The sequence below is a fragment of the Accipiter gentilis genome, chromosome 8 (genome assembly GCF_929443795.1).
Source record: "Accipiter gentilis chromosome 8, bAccGen1.1, whole genome shotgun sequence".
In the NCBI taxonomy this organism is placed as follows: Eukaryota; Metazoa; Chordata; class Aves; order Accipitriformes; family Accipitridae; genus Astur; species Astur gentilis.
The window spans coordinates 22,630,311-22,651,364 of NC_064887.1; the positions used below are offsets into that span (position 1 = coordinate 22,630,311).

Here is a 21,054-nt window from a genome sequence, read left to right on the forward strand (position 1 = left end):
GTTTCTGATAGAATGTCTTGCTCTGAACTATTTCAGAATGTTTTTCCTTTGTGTTTTTTTGTATTCCTGTACATAAGTATTAAATACCAGGCCTTCTCATTTTCCACAAATTAATCTCATCTTTATGGTGGTAAATATTTTTAGTTTTCTGTTGACACCTGGAAAATATTACCGCTGCAGTTAATGCTGGCATACTTTATTTTTTTAAATTAATGTTGTTTATTTGTAGGTTTGATCCATTTAACAGTAGCTAACACATTTGAAGTAAGTGCTGGGAGAAACCACTTTTTCAGTTACTTTCGGTTTTCATTTTTGAGCATTCTTACTAGTTAAGTCACTTGTAAGGGGATTAATACTACAGTTATAATCACAGTTTTGGTAAATTCTTTTATATGATCTTGTAACTGCAATTTGTATTAAAATAACTTTATAGCAAGACTAATAGTATTTTAATCACTTTTGACTGCTAAAAGGTCTGAGAGTAAAATTGTGGATACTTTAAAATAAATTGATTGTAAAAGCAACTTTGTGTATGGGCTCTAGGTGGCAGAATTGTTCTATGCTCCTGAAATTCACAATAGTGAATTTAATAGCAAAATTGAGAAGGCAAAGGTGTGCCAGGTTAATAGCAGCTAGTATCCTTATTAGTGCTTTTGAATGGAACAAGCGTATGGTTTTAGAAAGGCTGTGCACAAGTGTAATAGCATGCTCTAGCTTAAGTTCCCAAACTCCATTTTGTCTTATATTAGCGTATTTAGTAAAACGGGGAAGACCTTATATTGCTGCTAGGAACTAATGCAGATGTTTTGAATACAGCACTTAAAGGAAAGATGGGCCAGATTATTAAAAATGTATTTATATTGCACAATAATAAGTCTTTTTTGTGAATAGGTACCTCGAATTTATCAGAAAAATCTGTAGAATAAAGCATTATGTTTCCTGAAAGAAAATTTAGGTCAGCTATAAAGTAACTTCACCGTTCTTAAGCACTACTTCTATAAGTATTAAGAAAAAAAAAGTATTTCCATATGCTGCATTCATAGGAGACATAAACTAGGATTATGTTATGAGGGGGATTTTTGAGCAGATTTTATACTGTGCTGTGTCTTCGGGGTGTTAAAGCATTGCTGCTCTTTCATGCTTCTGAATTAGCCTTTGTGCTATTTTAAAGTAAATGTTTCAGTTGTCTTTTGTATAATAGTGTTGCTATAAAAATTTAGTGAAGATTACATGGAATAAGTGAGGAATGGAACTTTTTACTGAAACAGAGTCCACAAATATGCAGGGCTGATAGCAATTCAGTGCAGTAGGCTATAGTAATACTTAAATGAACTTTTTGACTGGAACATAAAGAAATGTTAGTTGATTCCCAGAGTAACTTTTTATGAAGGGGAGTGTCTGATTTCTATTTTTTTTTCCCCAGCAGTTAGTAACATGTTGAGTTTTATGAATAGTTTAGTATAGGTTCCCTAATCTTAGAGCTTAAAAAAATTAAGCCATGTACTCTGCTTCAGTCGGTTAGCTGTATAAATTCTAGTATTTCCTTGTGAATTTCTTAAAACTACTGTTGTCCTGAAAGGACAACTAAGATGACCCATTTATTTAGGTGGTGGTTCTTAAAATTGTCTGTGTGGTAGTATGCTTGTTGTATGACTTAACTGTGGTATGGTATGTACAGGTTGAAAGTGTATAGGTAATAGTTTGAGAGGTACCGTGAGCTCTCCGCAACCATGCCTGTTAGTGCGGTTGAGCATCTTGTGCGTTGTATGTGTTATTCAAATGAAAGGAAATAAGGTAAATGGGAGAGGTGCATGTGTATGTAATTTAAAAAGGAAGATTTACTTTGTCACATCTATATAGTTCAAGGTCATGTTTCTAGCTGTGGCCTGTTTCTGAAGGGTTCTTGTGTAAGGAGAGGAAGGATGCTGGGTCAGAAATGATGGAAATTTTTGTGGTCTGAATAAGCACAGTGCAGAGAATACCACTAGTTCACATATCCGTTCTACCGATATATTTGTATGCTTGCAGTTGCTTGTAACTATCCCTGAATGTCAGTCTTGTCTACGTTCAACCTTTGATTCTGAGGGCAACCTAGCATACAACATAAAATGCAGTGCTTTAGGACTATTTTTAAATTAGAAGAGCAAGGAGGAGGGAAGATAAACTTCACTGTTGGCGAACAGTTTACAAGTTGAAGATACAGATTCTTAGGCATAGGACAGCGATGCCTTAAATGAAGGACTCCATATTTAAATATGTGCTTTAAATTTAAATATGCAAAATATTTTCTTTTAAATATACAGTTCGTTAGTTCATGGTCCATATGAACAAATTTTTAATTTCTGCTGCACTTCTGTGAGATCACCTGAATACTGTTACGTATTTTGTGTTATGCAGTACATAGGAATTGCTGAAACTGTATGATGGGAATTGTGGTGGGTTGACCCTGGCTGGATTCCAGGTACCCACCAGAGCTGCTCTATCACTTCCCTCCTCAGCTGGGCAGCAGAGAGAAAATAAAACAAAAGGCTCGTGGGTCAACATAAGGACTCACCAATTACCATCATGGGCAAAACAGACTCAACTTGGGGAAAACTAACTTAATTTATTGCCAATCATCTGGAGTAGGGTAATGAGAAATAAAACTAAATCTTAAAAACACCCCACCCCTTCTTTCTGGGCTTAAATTTACTCCCGAATTCTCTACCTCTTCCCTTCCCAGTTAGCACAGGGGGGCGGGGAACGGGGGTTGCAGTCAGTTCATCACACATAGTCTCTGCTGCTCCTTCCTCCTTGGAGGCAGGACTCCTCACATTCTTCCCCTGCTCCAGCATGGGGTCCCTCCCACAGGAGACAGTCCTCCATGAACTTCTCCAATGTGGGTCATTACCACAGGCTGCAGTTCTTCATGAACTGTTCCAGTGTGGGTCCCTTCCACAGTGTGCAGTCCTTCAGGCACAGACTGCTCCAGTGTGGCTCCCCTGCGGGGTCACAAGTCCTGCCAGAAAACCTGCTCCAGCGTGGGATCTTCTCCACGGGGCCACAGGTCCTGCCAGGAGCCTGCTCCAGCACCAGCTTCCCATGGGGTCAACAGCCTCCTTCGGGCACCCACCTGCTTCAGCGTCAGGGCTTCTACAGACTGCAGGTGGATATCTGCTCCACCATGGACCTCCATGGGCTGCAGGGAGACAGCCTGTCTCACCATGGTCTTCCCCATGGGCTGCAGGGGAATCTCTGCTCTGGCACCTGGAGCACCTTCTCCTCCTCCTTCACTGACCTTGGTGTCTGCAGGGTTGTTTCTCCCGCATGTTCTCACTACTTTTTCTGGCTGCAATTGCCATGCAGGGGTTTTTTTCCCTTCTTAAATATGTTATCCCCCCAGAGGCACTACCACCATCACTTACGGGCTTGGCCTTAGCCAGCGGCAAGCCTTTTTGGAGATGGCTGGCATTGGCTCTGTTGGACATGGGGGAAGCTTCCACCAGCTTCTCACAGAAGCCACCCCTGTAGCCCCCTGGCTACCAAAACCTTGCCATGCAAACCCTGTACAGGCATATTGCATTTCTGGTACTGCATCATGCCTTTCAGTCTGCTGCAAAGGACTTAGCAGTAGGTCTGAGCATATCAAGGAAATGTGTAAAGAAGTGTGGTAAGGGCTTGATTTTTTCCTTCTTCAGCCCTAATATAGGTTTGGACAATGTTTATAGCATTCTGCAGCTCTTGATCATTCTGGGATGCATGTCGAACAAGAAATCCTTGGCAGCTCGAGTTTGAGTTTATATGGTTGTTCCTAGGCTCTTTTTCTCTCCGCAGTGAAACACCAGAATGTAAAATCTGATTAAAAAGTGGTTACAACTTAGCTGTAAGAAAGTTTTGAAGCCCTCTAGAAGCCGTGCTGTATAACAGTGTATATGCTTCTAGTTTTATATGTTAGATTTAATCTTCTGGTTTTGTTCAGATGATTGAGATGAAGTATGCTTTTCTTGAAATTTTGTTTTGCCTCAAGAATTGTTTTCTGTCAAGTTAAAGTTGGTATTTCTCCTTGATGATCGTTACTAGAAACTTTTTTTTTACTAGCACGATAAAGCTGCTATTGTGACTAGAAGTCTTTGTTAATGAGCATTAGGGTCTTGGCTAGTTGCAGAAATTAAAGATAGGTTGCAGAATGAAGGTTGCAATTTTTTATAATAAATTTGATATATTTAAGTGGAAGTATTTTTATTACAAAAGGAGTCTTGTTAGTGATGTAACTGCATTAGATCTTCCCCAGCCAAGCAAGCTGATCTTACTTGCTCTGGTGTTTCTCCTCAAACAGCCTGGTGTTAAATTAACACCAGTGATAGTAACTTGCCTTGGTGGATGTTAGTCACTATGTTGGCAAGGGATAGATAGAGCACCTGTGCCAGTAAAATTTGAGAATTTATTTACTGTTGCAGGCTTTCCTAAAGAATCTGTGTGATTCTTTCTGTAAGATGATTGACTACATTTATCTGACCGTAGCTGCTGTTATTGATTGCCTTTGGATACAATTGTTTTCTCTTCCAATTTGCATATAGTGCATAAGTTGTCTTTTTAGAGGCATGAGTGAGGATGGGTGGAAAAATCTATTATGATAGGGTTTTATTTAAGATAGTATCAAAAACCTGATTTGGAAGTGGCTGAAACATTTTGTCTCTTCTCCCCCCATCAATGTGATGAACTATTATTAGGTGTGGACATTGTTGGAATCAACAAAGATATAAGGATTTTCCTAAGCATTGCTTTTAAAGCATGTGCAGATTTTTGTAAGTCTTAGTGTGCAAAACCAGATAGCTTCTTTTTTTTTTTTCTGCTCTGTCCCCCAGATCAGAAGTTTTTGGTAATAAAAATGTTGCACTTGGTATTAAGTTTAACTAAATCCAGGGCAGAAGCTAGGGGATATTTATATTCTGATCTCTGAAGGGATGAACAATGAAAACTTAGCAGTCTTGTGACTCTGCAGGGCTTTGCAAATCAGCTGATACCTGCAGTGGACTTACTGCTTGATCATTTTTCTGTCACAGTACTGTAATCCCACGTCCCTGACCAACCCAGTGAACAGCATGATGATGATACTAGTTCGAGTGCTTGTTAAAACACTGCTGTTTTTTCCCCTTCCAAACAGATATTATTTGTGGCCTTGGGGGACCTGCATTTTCATGCTGTGGAAAAAAGACATCAGTAAGAACACTTTGTAATTCCATGCTTAGTAGCAACTAGTTTTCAGCAGATGGGAGAAAGTCCTGTGTTGTTTTTTTTACCTGTTAGAATTTAAAATTTGGTCCAGGACATGCAATTTCAGGCTATTAAAATCTGAGATGCTAAAATGCCTTTGAAAAAATCATAATTTTAAATTTAAGCTCACTTTTAAGAGTATGTTAACTCTAGGTTTTATGAATTAAATATGGATATGAAAGCTGGTTGTAGTTTCCTTGTGACTTAAAAAAGACTTGCCTTCTACATGGATAATCACTCTTATAAAACCCTTTTTCTTGTTATTTAGTTTCTCGTCCTGAATTTCAGAAGACTGAGTAGCTTGTCATTTCCAGGAGACCAAATGTGATGAAGTACAGCAATGACAAGAATTGTGATTGATATGCTGCCCAGCCCACAGTTTGGGAGAAATCTCTGAATTCCCAGTAAAAAGTGTAGTTTAGACATTTTTTCTGAAGAACAGAGCTGATTTTGAGTATGCCTGTATAATTGATATGTGCATGGCTCAGCTCTAAAGTTTTTCTTCTTCCAGGATTTTCTGACTGAAAAGAACTTCAGATACAGTTTTGTGTGAGTTCTTTCAGCGTTTGTGAAAAGAATTGGGCTTGCTCAAGGAATGGCTTTGCCTTCATAAGTGGTTTCTGGTGGTCTTCCAGTTCCTGCCCTTCCGGCTTGGAGCGGATTGACAACATTGTCCTGGTTTCAGCTGGGATAGAGTTAACTGTCTTCCTAGTAGCTGGTACAGTGCAATGTTTTGAGTTCAGTATGTGAAGAATGTTGATAACACTGATGTTTTCAGTTGTTGCTCAGTAGTGTTTAGACTAAAGTCAAGGCTTTTTCAGCTTCTCATGCCCAGCCAGTGAGAAAGCTGGAGGGGCACAAGAAGTTGGCACAGGACAGAGCCAGGGCAGCTGACCCAAAGTGGCCAACGGGGTGTTCCATACCATGTGATGTCCCATCTAGTATAGGAACTGAGGGGAGTGGGGGCGGAGGGAGTTGCTGCTTGGGGACTAGCTGGGTGTCGGTCGGCGGGTGGTGAGCAATTGCACTGCGCATCATTTGTACATTCCAATCATTTTATCATTGCTGTTGTCTTTTTATTAGTGTTATCATTATCATTATTAGTTTCTTCTTTTCTGTTCTATTAAACCATTCTTATCTCAACCCATGAGTTTGACTACTTTTCCCGTTTTTGTCCCCCATCCCACTGGGTGGTGGGGGAGTGAGTGAGCGGTTGCATGGTGCTTAGTTGCTGGCTGGGGTTAAACCATGACCAACATGCTGAAAGAGGTCTAGTGAATAAGCTTAGAGAAACTTTGCATTACAGCGCTTTCTAAATGATTTATACAAAATTAATCCCAGAAGTCTTTGTTTTGTAATTAATCCTTTAATTTTTTTTGGTAATGTGAGTGATGTTAATTAATATCACTTCAGTGTTAGTATACAATACTCTAAAAGAATGTAAGCCTTTTGTGAATACTTTATACTCTTCTGAATCAGTAGAAAAGCCTTTTTTCTTAACTGATAAAAGGTTTCTTTTACTGATGAAGCATTACTGAAAATTCACAGTAGTGGCAGACATTGTGTCCACATATCTTTATAGCTTAAAATACCTATTGAATGGTAACATAATAAGCATATGCCTTTCAAAAGTTTAATTTTTGTTTACATTTTTGTTTAGAATAAAACATTCCTACTAATATTTCCAGGAGGAATGTGTTTTAAAAACCTTGATCAATATCATTTGTTCAGTTGTGCCTCAATGACTTGGTTATCTGACAAAACAATGCATGAAGTTATTAGAATTATCCTGAATCACTCTTGAATCAAGGATTTCCAGATGTGATTTCTGTACTTGCTTCCTCCAATTTAAAATGAAAGACTCTACTACTTAAATTATTTGGTGCTAAATGGAGTGAAGTAATAATTCAAGATAAAGACTAAAGACAAGCAGACGGGGTCTCATTAGTGGATACGTATCTCTGCCTTGGAGATGAGACTTGTCCTGGAAGTCTTGATTAAAAGTTTTTCCTTCTTGCTACAGCATGAAGACTTCCCAAGGGACTGTAAGGGCATGGTAGGCAAGAGGGGAGAAGGAGATTACAAGCATTTTATGAAGAGTTTGTTTTACCTTGTGCTGTAATGATGCTAGTTAGATTTAGCAAGTTTGGGCCTTAAAGAATAGGGGGTAGCAGTGGGGCCTTAAAACTTGTTTATGTTTGGATCCCGTCACAGAAAAGTAATTAGAAAAACATGTATTTAGAAGATTGGTGCACCACTTCTGTTTTTCTGTGAAGTACAAGTTAACCAACTCGTGTCTTCTACCTGTGTTCTTACCTGTGAACCTTGCGAACTATTGGCATTTCACATACTATCTGATTTGTTTTTCAGAACTTTGCCAAGAATATTTTTGCAATTCTTCAGTCAGTAAAAGCCAGAGAAGAAGGCCGAGCACCTGAACAAAGACCTGCACCAAATACAGCACCAACGGTAGGAGCAGCACTTTGAGTTTAAAGGCTGTGACCCCAAAAGTGACAGTAGAGTGTCTTGCCATTATTAAATACAAAATTTGTTTTGGTTTAGTTCCAATGAATGCACAACTTTCAAGCATAACTTTATAGATACTCTTTGACTTGACTCTTTAAATACCAATAAATGTAGCTTGAATATAATAGTTTAATTTGTTCGGTATGTTCTTGTTACTTAGAAATTAAATTGCTAGTGCCAGCTTCTGCATCTACCAAACACTAGCGACATCCTGCATCTCTTTGCAAAAAATGTATTAGATGAGACTGTTGCCATTTCAAACAAAACGTTTTGCTGTTTTTCTGACAGATAGGGTTGAAAATGTTTAAGAATCTGGAATGTGACTCATGAGTGGGAACAGCTTGAACTGCGTTTCTTTTGCCTGTAATAAATCAGGAGGACAGACTTAGAGCTTTATTGTTTAAGTTTATCTAGGTATTATTCAGGATTTGTTTTGTATTGTGGTGTTTACTGTTGAGTTCTATTAAATCTAATATATTCTTGAATTCAGTGGCAGTCTGCTATAAAAGCTGTTTAATCATACTTGGATTTGGTTTTGTTGCTACTGCATTTAACAAAGAACTAAATTTAAATAGCAAGATGAAGTCCGACATTTAATTATTTGCTTCATGTTGAATTCTGTAATTTGTGCATGGGACTATTCAATGACCCATTCAGAATAGTTGTGAATACATAACTAAGCCATTCACAAAAAAAGGTTGAACTGGTATTTAGTGTGCCTCTAGATTGGTGCTTTTTTAAACTTTTTTTCCCAGAATGCCTTTTTTCTACTGAAGTTGGTTTTATTCTGTAGGTTTAGCAGAATTTTAGCTTCATCAGGCCAGCAAGGAACATTTTGTGTGTGTGTGTGTGGCTGAAGGCTTAATTATGAGTTGTCAGGTGATGGGTTGGTTTTTTTTTTTACCCCTCCCCACTAGTTCTTGAGATACTACAAAAACTCAGTGGTTTCATAAAACTTACAGGTTTTAGCTAATGTACATTGATATTGCTACTTTAGTTTTGCCTCAGGTTGTTGTCATGGCTTTCAGTATGTATTTCTAAACTCTTTCTCTAAGATTGTAAGTAGCTGTTAAAGGGAAATGTACCAGAAGTTTTCTAATGCATTGAAACTCCTGCAAAAGCGAACTAATTTTATACTCTTGAGCAGTTCCATATAATACTTTGACATTCAAAAATCATCAAATACCTTTTAGTATATTTTACAAATCTTACTTAACCTGTTTTAGGATCCCGCTTTACGAAATAAGCAACCTATTCCAGCTGCCTACAACAGATATGATCAGGAAAGATTCAAAGGCAAAGAGGGTAAGTTGATTTTAATGCTGCTTTTAAAAGGGGGGGGAAAAAAAACCCAAAACAACTGGGAAATGAAACCGATGAGTTATAAAGTTCAGGTTAGGGGATTTTCTGTGCTGTTGCTTTTCAAACCTAAGAAAAGATCAAAAAAAACTGTAACTGTGCCTAAGTAATAAAGTCTAAAAATACTATTTATTAGAAATTATTTCTAGGTCTCAGAAAGCAAACTGAAAGCTTAAAACCAGAACTTCTTGGGGAGGGGGATAAATTATTTGTTTGGGTAAGGTCACATGTAATTAATAAAAAAGTAGAACTGCAAATATGACTGTCCGGTGCATAAAATGAAATAGATTGCCTGTCCTCAAACAATCAACAAGTACTTTAAAAGTTGCTTCTAGTAATTACAAGTAAATGTTATTAGTTTGTTAGGTCTCTTTAAATTACAAAACAAATTGGTAACAGCACTGCTAAATATGAGCTCCCTTCTGGAGAGAAGATGGAAATAATCTACAATATTTAAGAATTCTCGCTTATTTTAAAACAGGGTGGAAGGTTGAACTTGAGTGTTGATTTGTCTTTCAAACTCAAAATTTTTCTTCTGTCCCCCTTGCTTTATTTATCTTCTGCTCTAGTACAAGTTCTGGTTATTTCATGTTTGTGTCTTCTTGTGGTTTTAATTTTCAAGTCTTGTGTTCATTGTGATTTGATGTTTTTGTGTTTCTTGCAGAGGGCAAGGCAAATATTTTTATACTTCAGAGTTGCCTCTTCCTTCGAGTTCTCAAACAAAATGATTCTCTTCTTTAATGAAACTTCCTATGCATGCTTCTAAGGGCTTTCTTTTCTGACTGCAAGAACTCACATGCTGCTAAAAGTCCTTTTAAAGTTTAGCTGAGCAGTTCAGCTTGTGTCTTTTAGAGTATTTGGCTTTGTCCAAGTTAGTACAAATTTTTGTTCAGGGAAACTGAGTGACATTCATATGCACTGTATGTGAATTCTCAGATTTTGTGGGAGTTCTGTACTGTAGCTGTGTTCAATTTTATATTGAAATGACATGATTGTTTTTGCTATATAAATAAATAGTAAGTAAGAGTATATTACAGTAGTAATTGGATATTCAGTTTTGATTGTAACTGGAGAAAGAAAAGCATAGAATATAACACCATGGAGAATTTCATGCTGTAAGAAATTTGTGAAGGTTATGTTTTCCCATGTACGTCATACTGGATAATGCACGAGAATTTTAGAATCTAACTGTAGCCATCTCTGAAGTTATTTAAAAAAAAAAGTTTTGTAGATATGCACTTACATGTGAATACATCCTTCAGGTTTATGGTTTTTGTGTGTGTGTGTGAAACTTACTACAGAAAATTTGGTCGGATATTCTATTATATTCTCTTGAAGTCTGTTCCCTGCTGGCCTCAATATACTTTCATTTCAGTGCAGTGGTTTTTATTTACTACTACTCATTGACAATTGCATGGGGGTGGCAGGAGAAAAAAGCTGAAGCAGGATATTTGCTAGCTCTTTTAGCATTGAAAAATAGTCTACAAATAACATCCATGAAGAATTAATTGTTATAATTAGAGCCAATGGAATTTGGGAGAGAAAGGAAGGGAAAAAATACAAATCATACCAAAACCAACACTTCTGTGAATATTTTTACTAGTACTTCTTCAGTTTGCTTCTGATACATGAGCCTTGAAGATTTAAAATGTTATTTGCCAAGTAGTTTTACTACTATTTCCTATTAGGAGTTAAAAATACTAATGAACAACGTGAAATAAAAAATAAAAGGTGGAGAAAGAAATTAATGGACAAGTGTAGCAGTTCAACTGTACCAAAGCATTTAATTCATTGTGGACTCTATTACAACAAGAAACTTAGGTAAAGGAAGGGTCTGTGTCCTTCTAGGTGACAAGTTACATAGTTCTAGTAAGCAATCCATGTAGACAAGATCTGTACTAAACAGGTGAATATATTTTATGCTTTTAATGCATGTGTGTGGTTCAAGAGGGAACAAAAAATAACAGGTTTTGTATAGCAGGAAAAAAGAACCCAGAAAAGTTTGAGTAGCTCACCAGTGCTGGTTTAGTGTAGAAATTTCTGAGCAGAAATCAAAGACAACTTAAATGATTGCTGGGGTGGGGGTTGGGGGGAGAGAGTGCAATTTCTGCCTTTAATTAATAAAGATGAAAAATCCATTTTTATGTGATATGATTCTGAGAATGTGGTCTTGGGGTTTCCATCAGTGCTGAAATGGACTGGACTGCAGCTCGTGTTGCAGTTGAAAGGTTCTTTTGTGATGTGGTTATAAAATGCCTGAAATAGTCATATTCTACCTGGGTAGTTGTTACTACAAATGGGCATCTTTCTAGGACATGGTTATGTGCCTTAACTTACACAGTTTATTATATTTGGTTTAGTGACGTATGGAGTTAATTTTGTATTTTAGTTTTCTAGGTGTATTTAAAGAAATAGGTTGGTTTAAGAATAGCACTGGTGTAATATCAGGTTAGATAAGTGTAGGCTAGCATTGGAAGTACAAATTAAGTGTTTGAAAGAATGTATTTCAAATACAAGATTGATTTATGGAAGGTATTGATACAGCATTTATGGAAATTACATAGAATTAGCAATTAATGTCTATATTTCTTGAGAGGACCTAGAGATATTAGAGATCTTCCTCAGCTACAAATTAACTTTAGAAAATAGCAGATGATCTTCTGAGGTATTCTATTATAAAATGATAACTTTAAAATATTAGTCTAACTGAAACTTACAGTGCGGGTAGTTTATAAAAGACATAATTAAGCGTTAATGTTTTCCTATGCCATTTAGCACTAGTAACGTGATTTGCTTAAAACTGAACTAACTATACGTATCACTTGCAACCATATCACAAGTGAACTCATTCCTTAAAGGATCTTTAATTTAGTTGCCCTCAAAATTAAATTGTGGCCCCCAAATAGTGCAGAAGTGAGATTGCAGGTGAGATTGCAAGCAGAAATAGTCATCAATAAAAGTAAAATAAGGCACTTTTTGTTCCTTAAAGATTGGGGTTTTTACAGTTAATCTAGTAAGAATTTGGAATTATGTGTTTATGGAAAGCTTGCAGTACTGGGGATTTTGGGAAAGAAGTCTGAAGGAAAAGAAGGTTGATTATTTTGAGGTATAATAACTTGCAGTCTCTATACCATTGTATCCATGTTTATTAGTAATGGAGGATAACACCTGAGATGAAGTGGAAACCTTTAGACTTGTGTCACTCTGAAAGGGTTCCACATCTTACCCTATATGATGACTGTGTATGTGGTTGGCCAGAGATGTGGAAGGGAAGATGGTATGATGCGTGTAACAGTGTGCGTATTGGTGATTTTGGCTGAACATTGAAACAAAACCAAGAGAGGCTATGTCTCTAACCATTTGTCTTTGTGTCTCATCTGTTTGCTCTTTCTTCAGAGGTATTGAAACTACAGGAAGGATTCACAGTAGTACCCTCTTAGCTGCATCATGATAACAGCTTATTGTTTATCAGTTTCATGTAATACTACAGTATTCGTGAAGATTTAAAGTTTAGGCAGCATGGAGGTGAACTGTTTTTTCTTTGAATATTTGTGTGGTTTAATACAGAATTTTTCCATTAACAGTCGTGTTCTTAGCATAAACAGTTCAAAGCTTATAGAACTCAGATAGTAAATTTAGGATTTTTAACACAAGACGCACTAAGTAAACTGGTGAGTTGCAGCCAAACTTCTCTGCTTCTTGTGATGGGTTGTTATTTTTGATGCAGTTTATCAGGATGCCTCTCTGGTTGGCTGACATGAAATTTTCATATCAGATGGGACAGGCTTTGCTGCTAGAATGGTTTCAATTGCTTTAATAGTAAATGTGAGGAAGTTGGTAATTGTGAAGTACTATTCTTGAAGAACAAATTATCAGTTACACTTGCAGTCAACAGAACTGCTTATGCAGCTCTGAGTCAGTAGTTGGTAGCTTTCTCTCAAATGAGTGTCTTGTTACTGCAGCTTTGGTTAGGCAGGAGAGAGAAATCTTTTCTTTGGTTCTTAAAGTTCTGTGAATTATGCCATAGGAAATGTATTAGAATGTCTCTTGCAGTAGGACTCGTATGTTCTAGGTATTTCCACAGTGGAAGAACATGTTACTTGGCAGTGCACCTGTCATGCTGAACTGCTCAAACAGTTTTGAGGTGAGGAGGTGAACTCCCTGTAATTATTTGCCTTGACTGCTGTTTCCTTCCTGTTGGTTTTGTTTCCTTCAGTGATGGTATCATCTCTTCAACAACATGGAGCTCCATTCTGTGCTAAACTTTCTCTACTTATCCTTTGTAGTTTTATTCCTTTCCTTTATATTACTGCACTTAGCTATTTTTTTTACACTTTATTAATGTAATTTATTAATGTGCATATTTACTAGTGGTATTTTATTCATGCCACAGACCATCTTGTTCAAACTACAGTCGGTTGTACCTTCTTGAACAACATAATTTTTAAATCCTTTTTAGGATTTTTAAAAAATCTTGAGCCCAAATGTCATTTGACGCTTAGGAAGGTATCTCATGTCCTCTCCTGTGTGCCTCAATGTTTGATTATATACATACATATTTATTGATGTATATGGTTTGCAGTACAGCCTGTGGTATACCAAAACTTTGAGCTGATGTGTTTGGTTCTATAGGACATTCTAGGTACTAAACTGTTTTGGACACTATACCTTGTTTTTTCCCCAGTTTCTTGAGTGGCTTTACCTGAGATCCTCCTTTTCACATGCTTGTTTCTTCGGTAATTTCAACATGTGAACTAGTTCTGGGATGATAATCTTGAAGATTTAAGATTATTGTGACCCATTGAGTGCATCCCCCAGATGACAAAGAAAAGTTTCTCTGTGCTGCTGCAGGTGTTAGGTCTTTAAGGTGTTTTCCAGGACCATTGTTGTTGTTTGCCTGCTATTGTCGTTGTCAAGGTTTCAACACAGCAGAAGCCAATTGTTATTAAAAAAACCCCAACAACTTTTACTTCGATTTAGTGTAAATTGGAAAGGCTCTTGCTGTACAGCTGTGTGATTTCAGTCCATGATGGTGAAAAGAATATTGTTTACCACATCCAAGTGTTTCCTTCAGGAACGCTTGCCGTTGACTTCCTGCTATTGTCATTTTATGTTTGAATTATTCTTATCATCATATTGGATTTTCAAACATAGCTGCAGTTTTTCAGCAGTATGCTTAGCTTTCAATCACTTGTGTTAAGCCTAGGCAACAGGGGACTGTGAAGTTTTTAAGCTTGAGGTAACTCTGGACCATAATTTTTTTTTTTCTGTCCTATGCATCGTTAAGAAAGTTTCTTTATAAACTATCATTATAGGTATTTTCTTTTAAAATGTGTGATTTCTATTTACACAAGGAGAATATGAGAACTGGTAGCAGGAGATCCACAGTTCTGAAACTTGACTGCCTTGTTAGACTTGTATTTACTGTATTCATTTTTAAGGTTATAGGATTCTGCTTTTTTTTTCTAGCAGAGAATATGTGTGAGAGATTTACATTTGGAAAGAGATTGTGGTCTATGTCTATCTTCTGGCTTGGTGTGACCAAGTAGTTTGATAATTTTCAATGCTGTGCATTCACTTCAGTGCTAGAAAATACACAGATTCATACTGTAATTTTTTTTATTAGTACTGTGAGAAACTTTTAAGAACTTTGTGTTAATTACTTGTAAGATTATTACTGAACTGTTACATATGAACTGTGCAGAGAATTTTGTAAACTAATTAGTGTAGCTTGGAAATTTAGGTGTGAAACTTTTAACTCGTTAGGGTGTAGTACTGAAAAGGAGTGTTCAGTAAATGCAGAATGAAATTTGGTGTCAGTGATTTAATTACCATGGGTGTGAAGTGGGATAGTGAATCATTTCCAGGCTGACTGCAGAGCTGTTGCTATCTGGGGTTTGAAGAGTATACAGCTGAAAAAAGAAGTGGTTATTCAATCTTATTCAAAGAAAGTCTTTAACTTGAGCTCTTCAGTGTTTCAGAGACATGCTCCTTTGTTCTGTTTGCCTGGACTTCCTTCCAGAAATTCAGGTTAATTTAAGTTATTTTAAAGCTATTACTCTTTTGGTAATGTATCAGTGCTCAAGTCTGCACCCTGATTGGATGGCTAGATCTGCAGCAGGTGCAGAATCAAAATGCAGTGACCTAAATGGATGTAGGGCAGTGGGCTTTGAGCAAATGGAAGGCAATTTGAACATTAATATTTATATGCAAGGAAATGGAGCATATGCCCAAATGGTGATGGAGAATATAATCAGTCCAATAAGCTGATGTGTTAGTGTGTGTATTTTCATTTCCAGTCTTAATTCTTTTAAATGAGAGAGGGCACTCTGATTCATGGTGATGCTAGAAAGGTAACTAGTGATGAACCACACTGGAAAAGTGTATGATTCTTTTGACAGTCTTTGGGTCATTGCAGTGTGAAATTGTGATTGTAATACGTGCAATGAATGGAGAAGAAAAGATAGTCTTAATGTTAACTGATGGTATTTTATGTTTTTGAAGCATTAGAATTGGTTATTCAGTACTAGTTATTGTGTTTAGTCCTCAAGAAGTAGTTTTTAAGGTGTTTGTTGATGTCTGTTTTTTAACGATGCTTATATGTTTGTAAAACTGATTATATTTGGAAAACAGAAAAAGTTGCAATACAGTTCATTGCAATACATTAATGTTGGACTTTGCTTGCATTCTTTACTTAATGTTAGATCTGTGTTTAAAGTATTTAATATGAACTGCTTTTTGCCTAAAGGAAATGTGTATGATAACTTTGTTTAATTTTATTGAAGAATCCTGGTATATTGAAGACTCAAGCAAGTGGTGGTTTTTTAACAGTTGTTCTGCATCTAATTCCACGTTTAAAAATAAGGGTCCAAAGTCTTTTCATCACCATACTTTTATTTAAAGGGCTCTTTCCTTCTTAAACACCCTTTTCTTAGTAGATGGCTTGTAATTTTAACTGCTTCCTCTATTATCATCAGTGAAGCTGTGATTTTGAAACTGGAGTTGCAAACTATATCTTGGCCAGGCGTCAGTATTTATCTCTGCTGGTGCATGACTCAGCAGCACAGGTTTGAGCTGGTTTGGGAGGGAGGGGAGAAACACATTGCTTTTGCATGTTTAGTCAGAGGGTATGGTACAGCATTTATGCTGATGTATGCTGGGAGCATGTCCCCTGGTGCTCCAGGTTGTTCTGTATTCTGCTTCTCTTTACTGTGGCCTGTGGTTCCTCTTGTATCCCAGGTCTGCTTTTGAGCAGCTGCCTCAGGGTCAGCCACTGCCCTCAGAGAATGCTCTGGGAGAATTGCATCTCTGATTTCTAGCCTGGTCCTTGACTGTCTTTTACAACCAGCTGCATTAACCTGGCTAACACCCTCAGCAATTTTTGAAGTGGGAATGTGGCTATAACTGTGGAGTCCCTGACTTAGAAACATTTGTTTTCTGCTTTGCACACGCTGTATACAGTGAGAGGAGCTGAAGGTACTACTGTATGTGGCCAAGTGTACAAACTGTTGAGACCTTATAAAAAAGCACAACAGTGCAAGTGGCAGGGCTCTTGCTTGTAGCAGTGTTTATTTCTGTAAGAAAAGTGAGTGGCTGACTGGTAGAGTATCACATGGGAAATGTGAGAGGATCAGGTCAAAAAAGCTATATTCTGAGAAAAAAGTGTCCATGCTGTTACCAGTTACAGGTGGGTTGCTGTGGTTATCTGGAAGCTGACAATGCTTAACTGTCATTCACCGTTTGCTTGAGAGTAGGAAATTTGAGAGCTGGTGGGCAGTTTTGGAGGTGGTTTCTTCTACTTGTCCCACCCTACCAGCAGGTAGCAGCTCCTGGGGTCTGCAGTAGACCTTGTAGTGGCTGCAGTAACTGTTTGCAGGACCATTTAGCATCTCTTAGATTTACATGCAGAAGGAAAAGTACTATGCCATTATTTAGAGGTTACCAGAACTGTTTTATTTACTACCTGAGTAGCTGTTAAATAGCATTGGAAGGCCTATGTAGCTGCTGAAGATGTTCAGCAGGCAAGAGTGCCTGCACTAATGCTTGAGGCAACAGGTGGATCTTTAGGATCCTACTTGTTTGCCCCTCCTGCTTGGAGGAAGGGTCAGCACAAGGCTGGGAGCAGGAAGCTGGTAAGAGCCAGAGCTCTGGTTAGAGGCTTTTGTGGCATATTAAATGAACCAGGACAGATTTTGAGACTTGGGGAGATTTTTGCAAAAGATGAAACCATTGGTGGTTAAGCAGAGGCTTGTTCCCTGCCAGGTGCCTCTCTCCCCTTTAATTTACTTTCTAACTGTGCTGCTAGCTCTGTGGGCCTTTATTCCATTTGCAATGCTGATGGAGACTTGGTTTAGGGTTTTTTAATTGAGAAGGAATGCAAAGTTTTACTAGGGGAAAAAGTAGAAAAAGAGTCCAGTGAAAAGAAAGAAATGAAACAGAGAACAAACATATAGAACTAATTCTAGAACCACAATTTGTGCTGGGAGGAAAGAAACCTTGGCAGGCCAGGTACAATGGGGGGGTGTTGCTTTGCTGGCCTTGTTAAGGGGTATCTGTATTCTTTGGAGTTTGGGAGGAACATCTGGTTGAAGTACTTGGAAATTCTCCATGTCATAGGCAAGAGGAACCCATAATAGGTCAGTCTGGAAAGGGGAAAGGTTCGTCTGTTGGTAACCTGAAAATCGCAAACAACTGTCAGCCTAGATTATATATGTCTGATTTATGTCACTTCAGGTCAGCAAAAGCATGTCTTCAACTTAGGCGAGCTCTATCAAGTATTCTGCAAGGCTCCAGGCACCACCTGAAAAATTAATATGCTCATTGCCCAGAAACAGTGACCTATATAGTGACAGCAAAAACTGTTATCCATGGAAGTGTTGGTTGGATGCAACTTTACCATCTTTAACTTGAGTTCAGCTGTATGAACCCTGAGCTGACTAATGCATGATTACATCTTTGGGTTGGGGGGAAAGGTGGTATGGCAGTATCAATTTATAAAGGGAAGCTAGGCTTCTTTTTCTTCTTTTAGTAGAAAAGACTGCATTCATGTCTCTTCCACGACCAAACCAAGTCTCCATTCATGTACCTGCATTTTGCATTCTCAGAATCAACTCTGTGTAGTTCAGAAATGCTCAGTCCAGCAGAAGGAGAGAATGGCCTTGAGAAGCCAAGATGAAGAAGGGCTGGAACTGAGGTGACTTTGTGTAAAACAAAATGTGGTCAGTAACACTGGGCCTCTCCACTTGGTAGTTGATGATAGATCTGGTAGCATAATCAAGGGGACAAGGGGGGAAAAGTAAAGCCAAAAATGGTGTTCAGAAAGTAGCTACCTGTCTCTCTGGTGAGAGTAGTATGATCAGTTTTCAACTCTTGTGTATCTTTTCTAGGCACTGGAGAGTCATTAAATCTGGGATACTATTCTGCCTCATTTCCTACTAGTGTTTGATAATCTTCCGCATCTAAGGAAGAAAGGATGAGTAACCACAGATGCTTCCCAGAGCATCTGCATTGTTTTCAAGGTTGTCTGGGTTTCAATTCAAGTTAATTTACTTATGATAAGAGTAAGAAGCTTTAACAGTCTTGAAAATCTAATATTTTTCTTGGAGTTTTTGTAGGTTCAGGTGTGAGCATTACTTTGGCATTATTTTTGGTCTATTATGTTTTTGTGCTGATGCACTATATGAAGGTGGAGTAATAAATGGCAAAAATCTTCCAATTCCAAAGAGCTGTTTCTGCACAGTATCAGTTACCTTTACCCAAGTCTAGTTGAAATAGCCTGAAAGTTGCTTAGGTGTAGACAAATGCTTACTTATCATGGTTTAAGTGCTGATTATCATGCCATTTTAAGTATGAATTAATTGGGTGGTTGGTTGATGGGGTCAGTTGACCGTAGATGTATGAGGCTAGGGAACATACAAAAGGAAAAAGGTTTTCTTGCAAATCCTGGTGGCAGTATTCAGGAGCTGACTTTGGTCTTAGACTGGTGAGAATAGGACGACGGAGGAAGGAATATTCAAAAGCAAACAGGCTAGTGGAAGCAGGTTTAATTGCTGAGCACTTGCAGGCTTCTGGCACTTACTCAGCATGAATTCAGTCTGATTAAAACCACTAAAAAACCCCAAAAACCCAAACCAGCCCTTTTTATCACCTTTACTCTGGTAGTGTGAATTTATGCAGATTCTATCCTCTGTATCATATGACAATGACATTGTTACTTTTCTACACTCCAGAAGGGAATTTATCATGTTAAGTGGCCAAGGTTTTATAGTCAGCATTTCTTATTACGTGTATTTTTCCATTAATACAAGTTGAATATGTTGCATTATAATGCACTCTGGGAATATGAGGCACCTCTCCATATTGTAGTGAAGAGAATTTCTGAGACTGCCTGCATGTTGTAATGTATTATCACAAAGATTTAAATTTATATCCTTTCTCTGGAATGGTTTGAATGATTCCGTGCAGCAGGAAAAGCTTACTCTGGTTACAGAAATACGAAACGAACATCTGTCTAAAGAAAACACAGATTTCCTAATTACTAACCAGGCTTTGTATCGTGACCAGAACCTAAACCACTATCAATAGCAAGATGCGTTCTTTGCAAAAATAATTTCAGAGATATTTCCATTGTTGTCTATTTAGACATGACATCCCTCTGTCCATAATGATTTACAAGAGCCTTTTGTCCATTACAGAAACAGAAGGCTTTAAAATTGATACCATGGGCACCTATCATGGAATGACTCTGAAGTCTGTAACGGTAAGCTAAAAGCCTTTTCTTTAAATATGTTTTCTGGAAATGATACTGTACATATATATATATTATGTCAGCCTGGCCTAGGCTCTAGAAGGTCACTTTGGTTGACTAACAGAACTGATGAAAATTCTTCTCTGTGAAAAGATAAAAATGTTTTGATTTGGTTGCACATTTTAGAGATCTTTCCTTAAGGGATTTGTCTGCAGTAAAAAGGTGTGCTGGGAAGGCTTTGCTGGCCGGTTGTTCTTGTGGAGGTGCAGCCTTTTTGTGCTTGAGTCTACTAAGATACCCAGATTTTTGCTAGCCTTACGTATGTCTGTGAAGGACATCTTTCATAATTGATAAAACTATACTCACAAAACTGAAGTAATAAAACTAGGTTTTGGAGTATTGCTCTGTTTACTACTCTGCATTTAATAACCATAAACTTGTTCAGTGGTGGAAGAATTTGACCTCTGCATTACTGTTGAAGCTTTCTAGCCTAGTGAGATGAGCTGCTTTTGTATGACTTTATAATGCTGTCAGTGGAAATTGCTATGTATGCAGATGAGAGAGACACCCTCAAACAGATTTCCTTTTTCTGGCCAATGTTTGTCTGCTTTTGTGGAAGTGGGTTGAATGCTGTCAAACAAATGCTGTTTTGATCTGCTGCTAAGTAGGACAGATGCTACAAAACTAATGTAGAGCCCTCATTAAGATTTTTGCCATCTGCATACCTATATAAATCTGATGAATAGACAGCACTAAACACTCTCCTAAATCCATGTACTACTTCCAGTTTGCACTCCTAATTTAAACATAAAATAGTATCTTAAATGTAAATTTCTTAATAACATTTAGAGCTTTTTCTTGTTTGATGAAAGTTCTTGCCCAAGTCTTTCATTCCTAATCTTCTCTGGACTTAAAATACTTTAAAGAAAAAAAAAAAAATACAGGTGGAATATTTTAAAGAAGTAATCTACTTAGTGCTAAACAGTGCTGTTTCTAGATTAATTCAGAAATTGATCAGATTAAGGAGGAAAATAACCCATTATGTCCAAAGATTTGTTCTTGAACCTTGCATGAATTTAGGCCTGCTTTATGAGGGATCAAGCAGTAGTGTTGTTATACCAAACCCAGGTTTCTATGGTATAATTTATCTGTTTCAAGTGGTAGTGACT

At 37.5% G+C, this 21,054-nt stretch overlaps 1 protein-coding gene across 1 annotated transcript in view; it reads left to right on the forward strand.

Annotated features, from left to right (window-relative positions):
* CDC73 (cell division cycle 73) overlaps positions 1-21,054 on the forward strand; it is a 119,142-nt gene that overhangs the window by 20,340 nt on the left and 77,748 nt on the right. Inside the window, exons 8-10 of the mRNA XM_049807727.1 lie at positions 7,624-7,722; positions 9,006-9,084; positions 19,833-19,897. Of these exons, the coding sequence (XP_049663684.1) occupies positions 7,624-7,722; positions 9,006-9,084; positions 19,833-19,897 (243 nt within the window). The remainder of the gene's footprint in view (positions 1-7,623; positions 7,723-9,005; positions 9,085-19,832; positions 19,898-21,054) is intronic.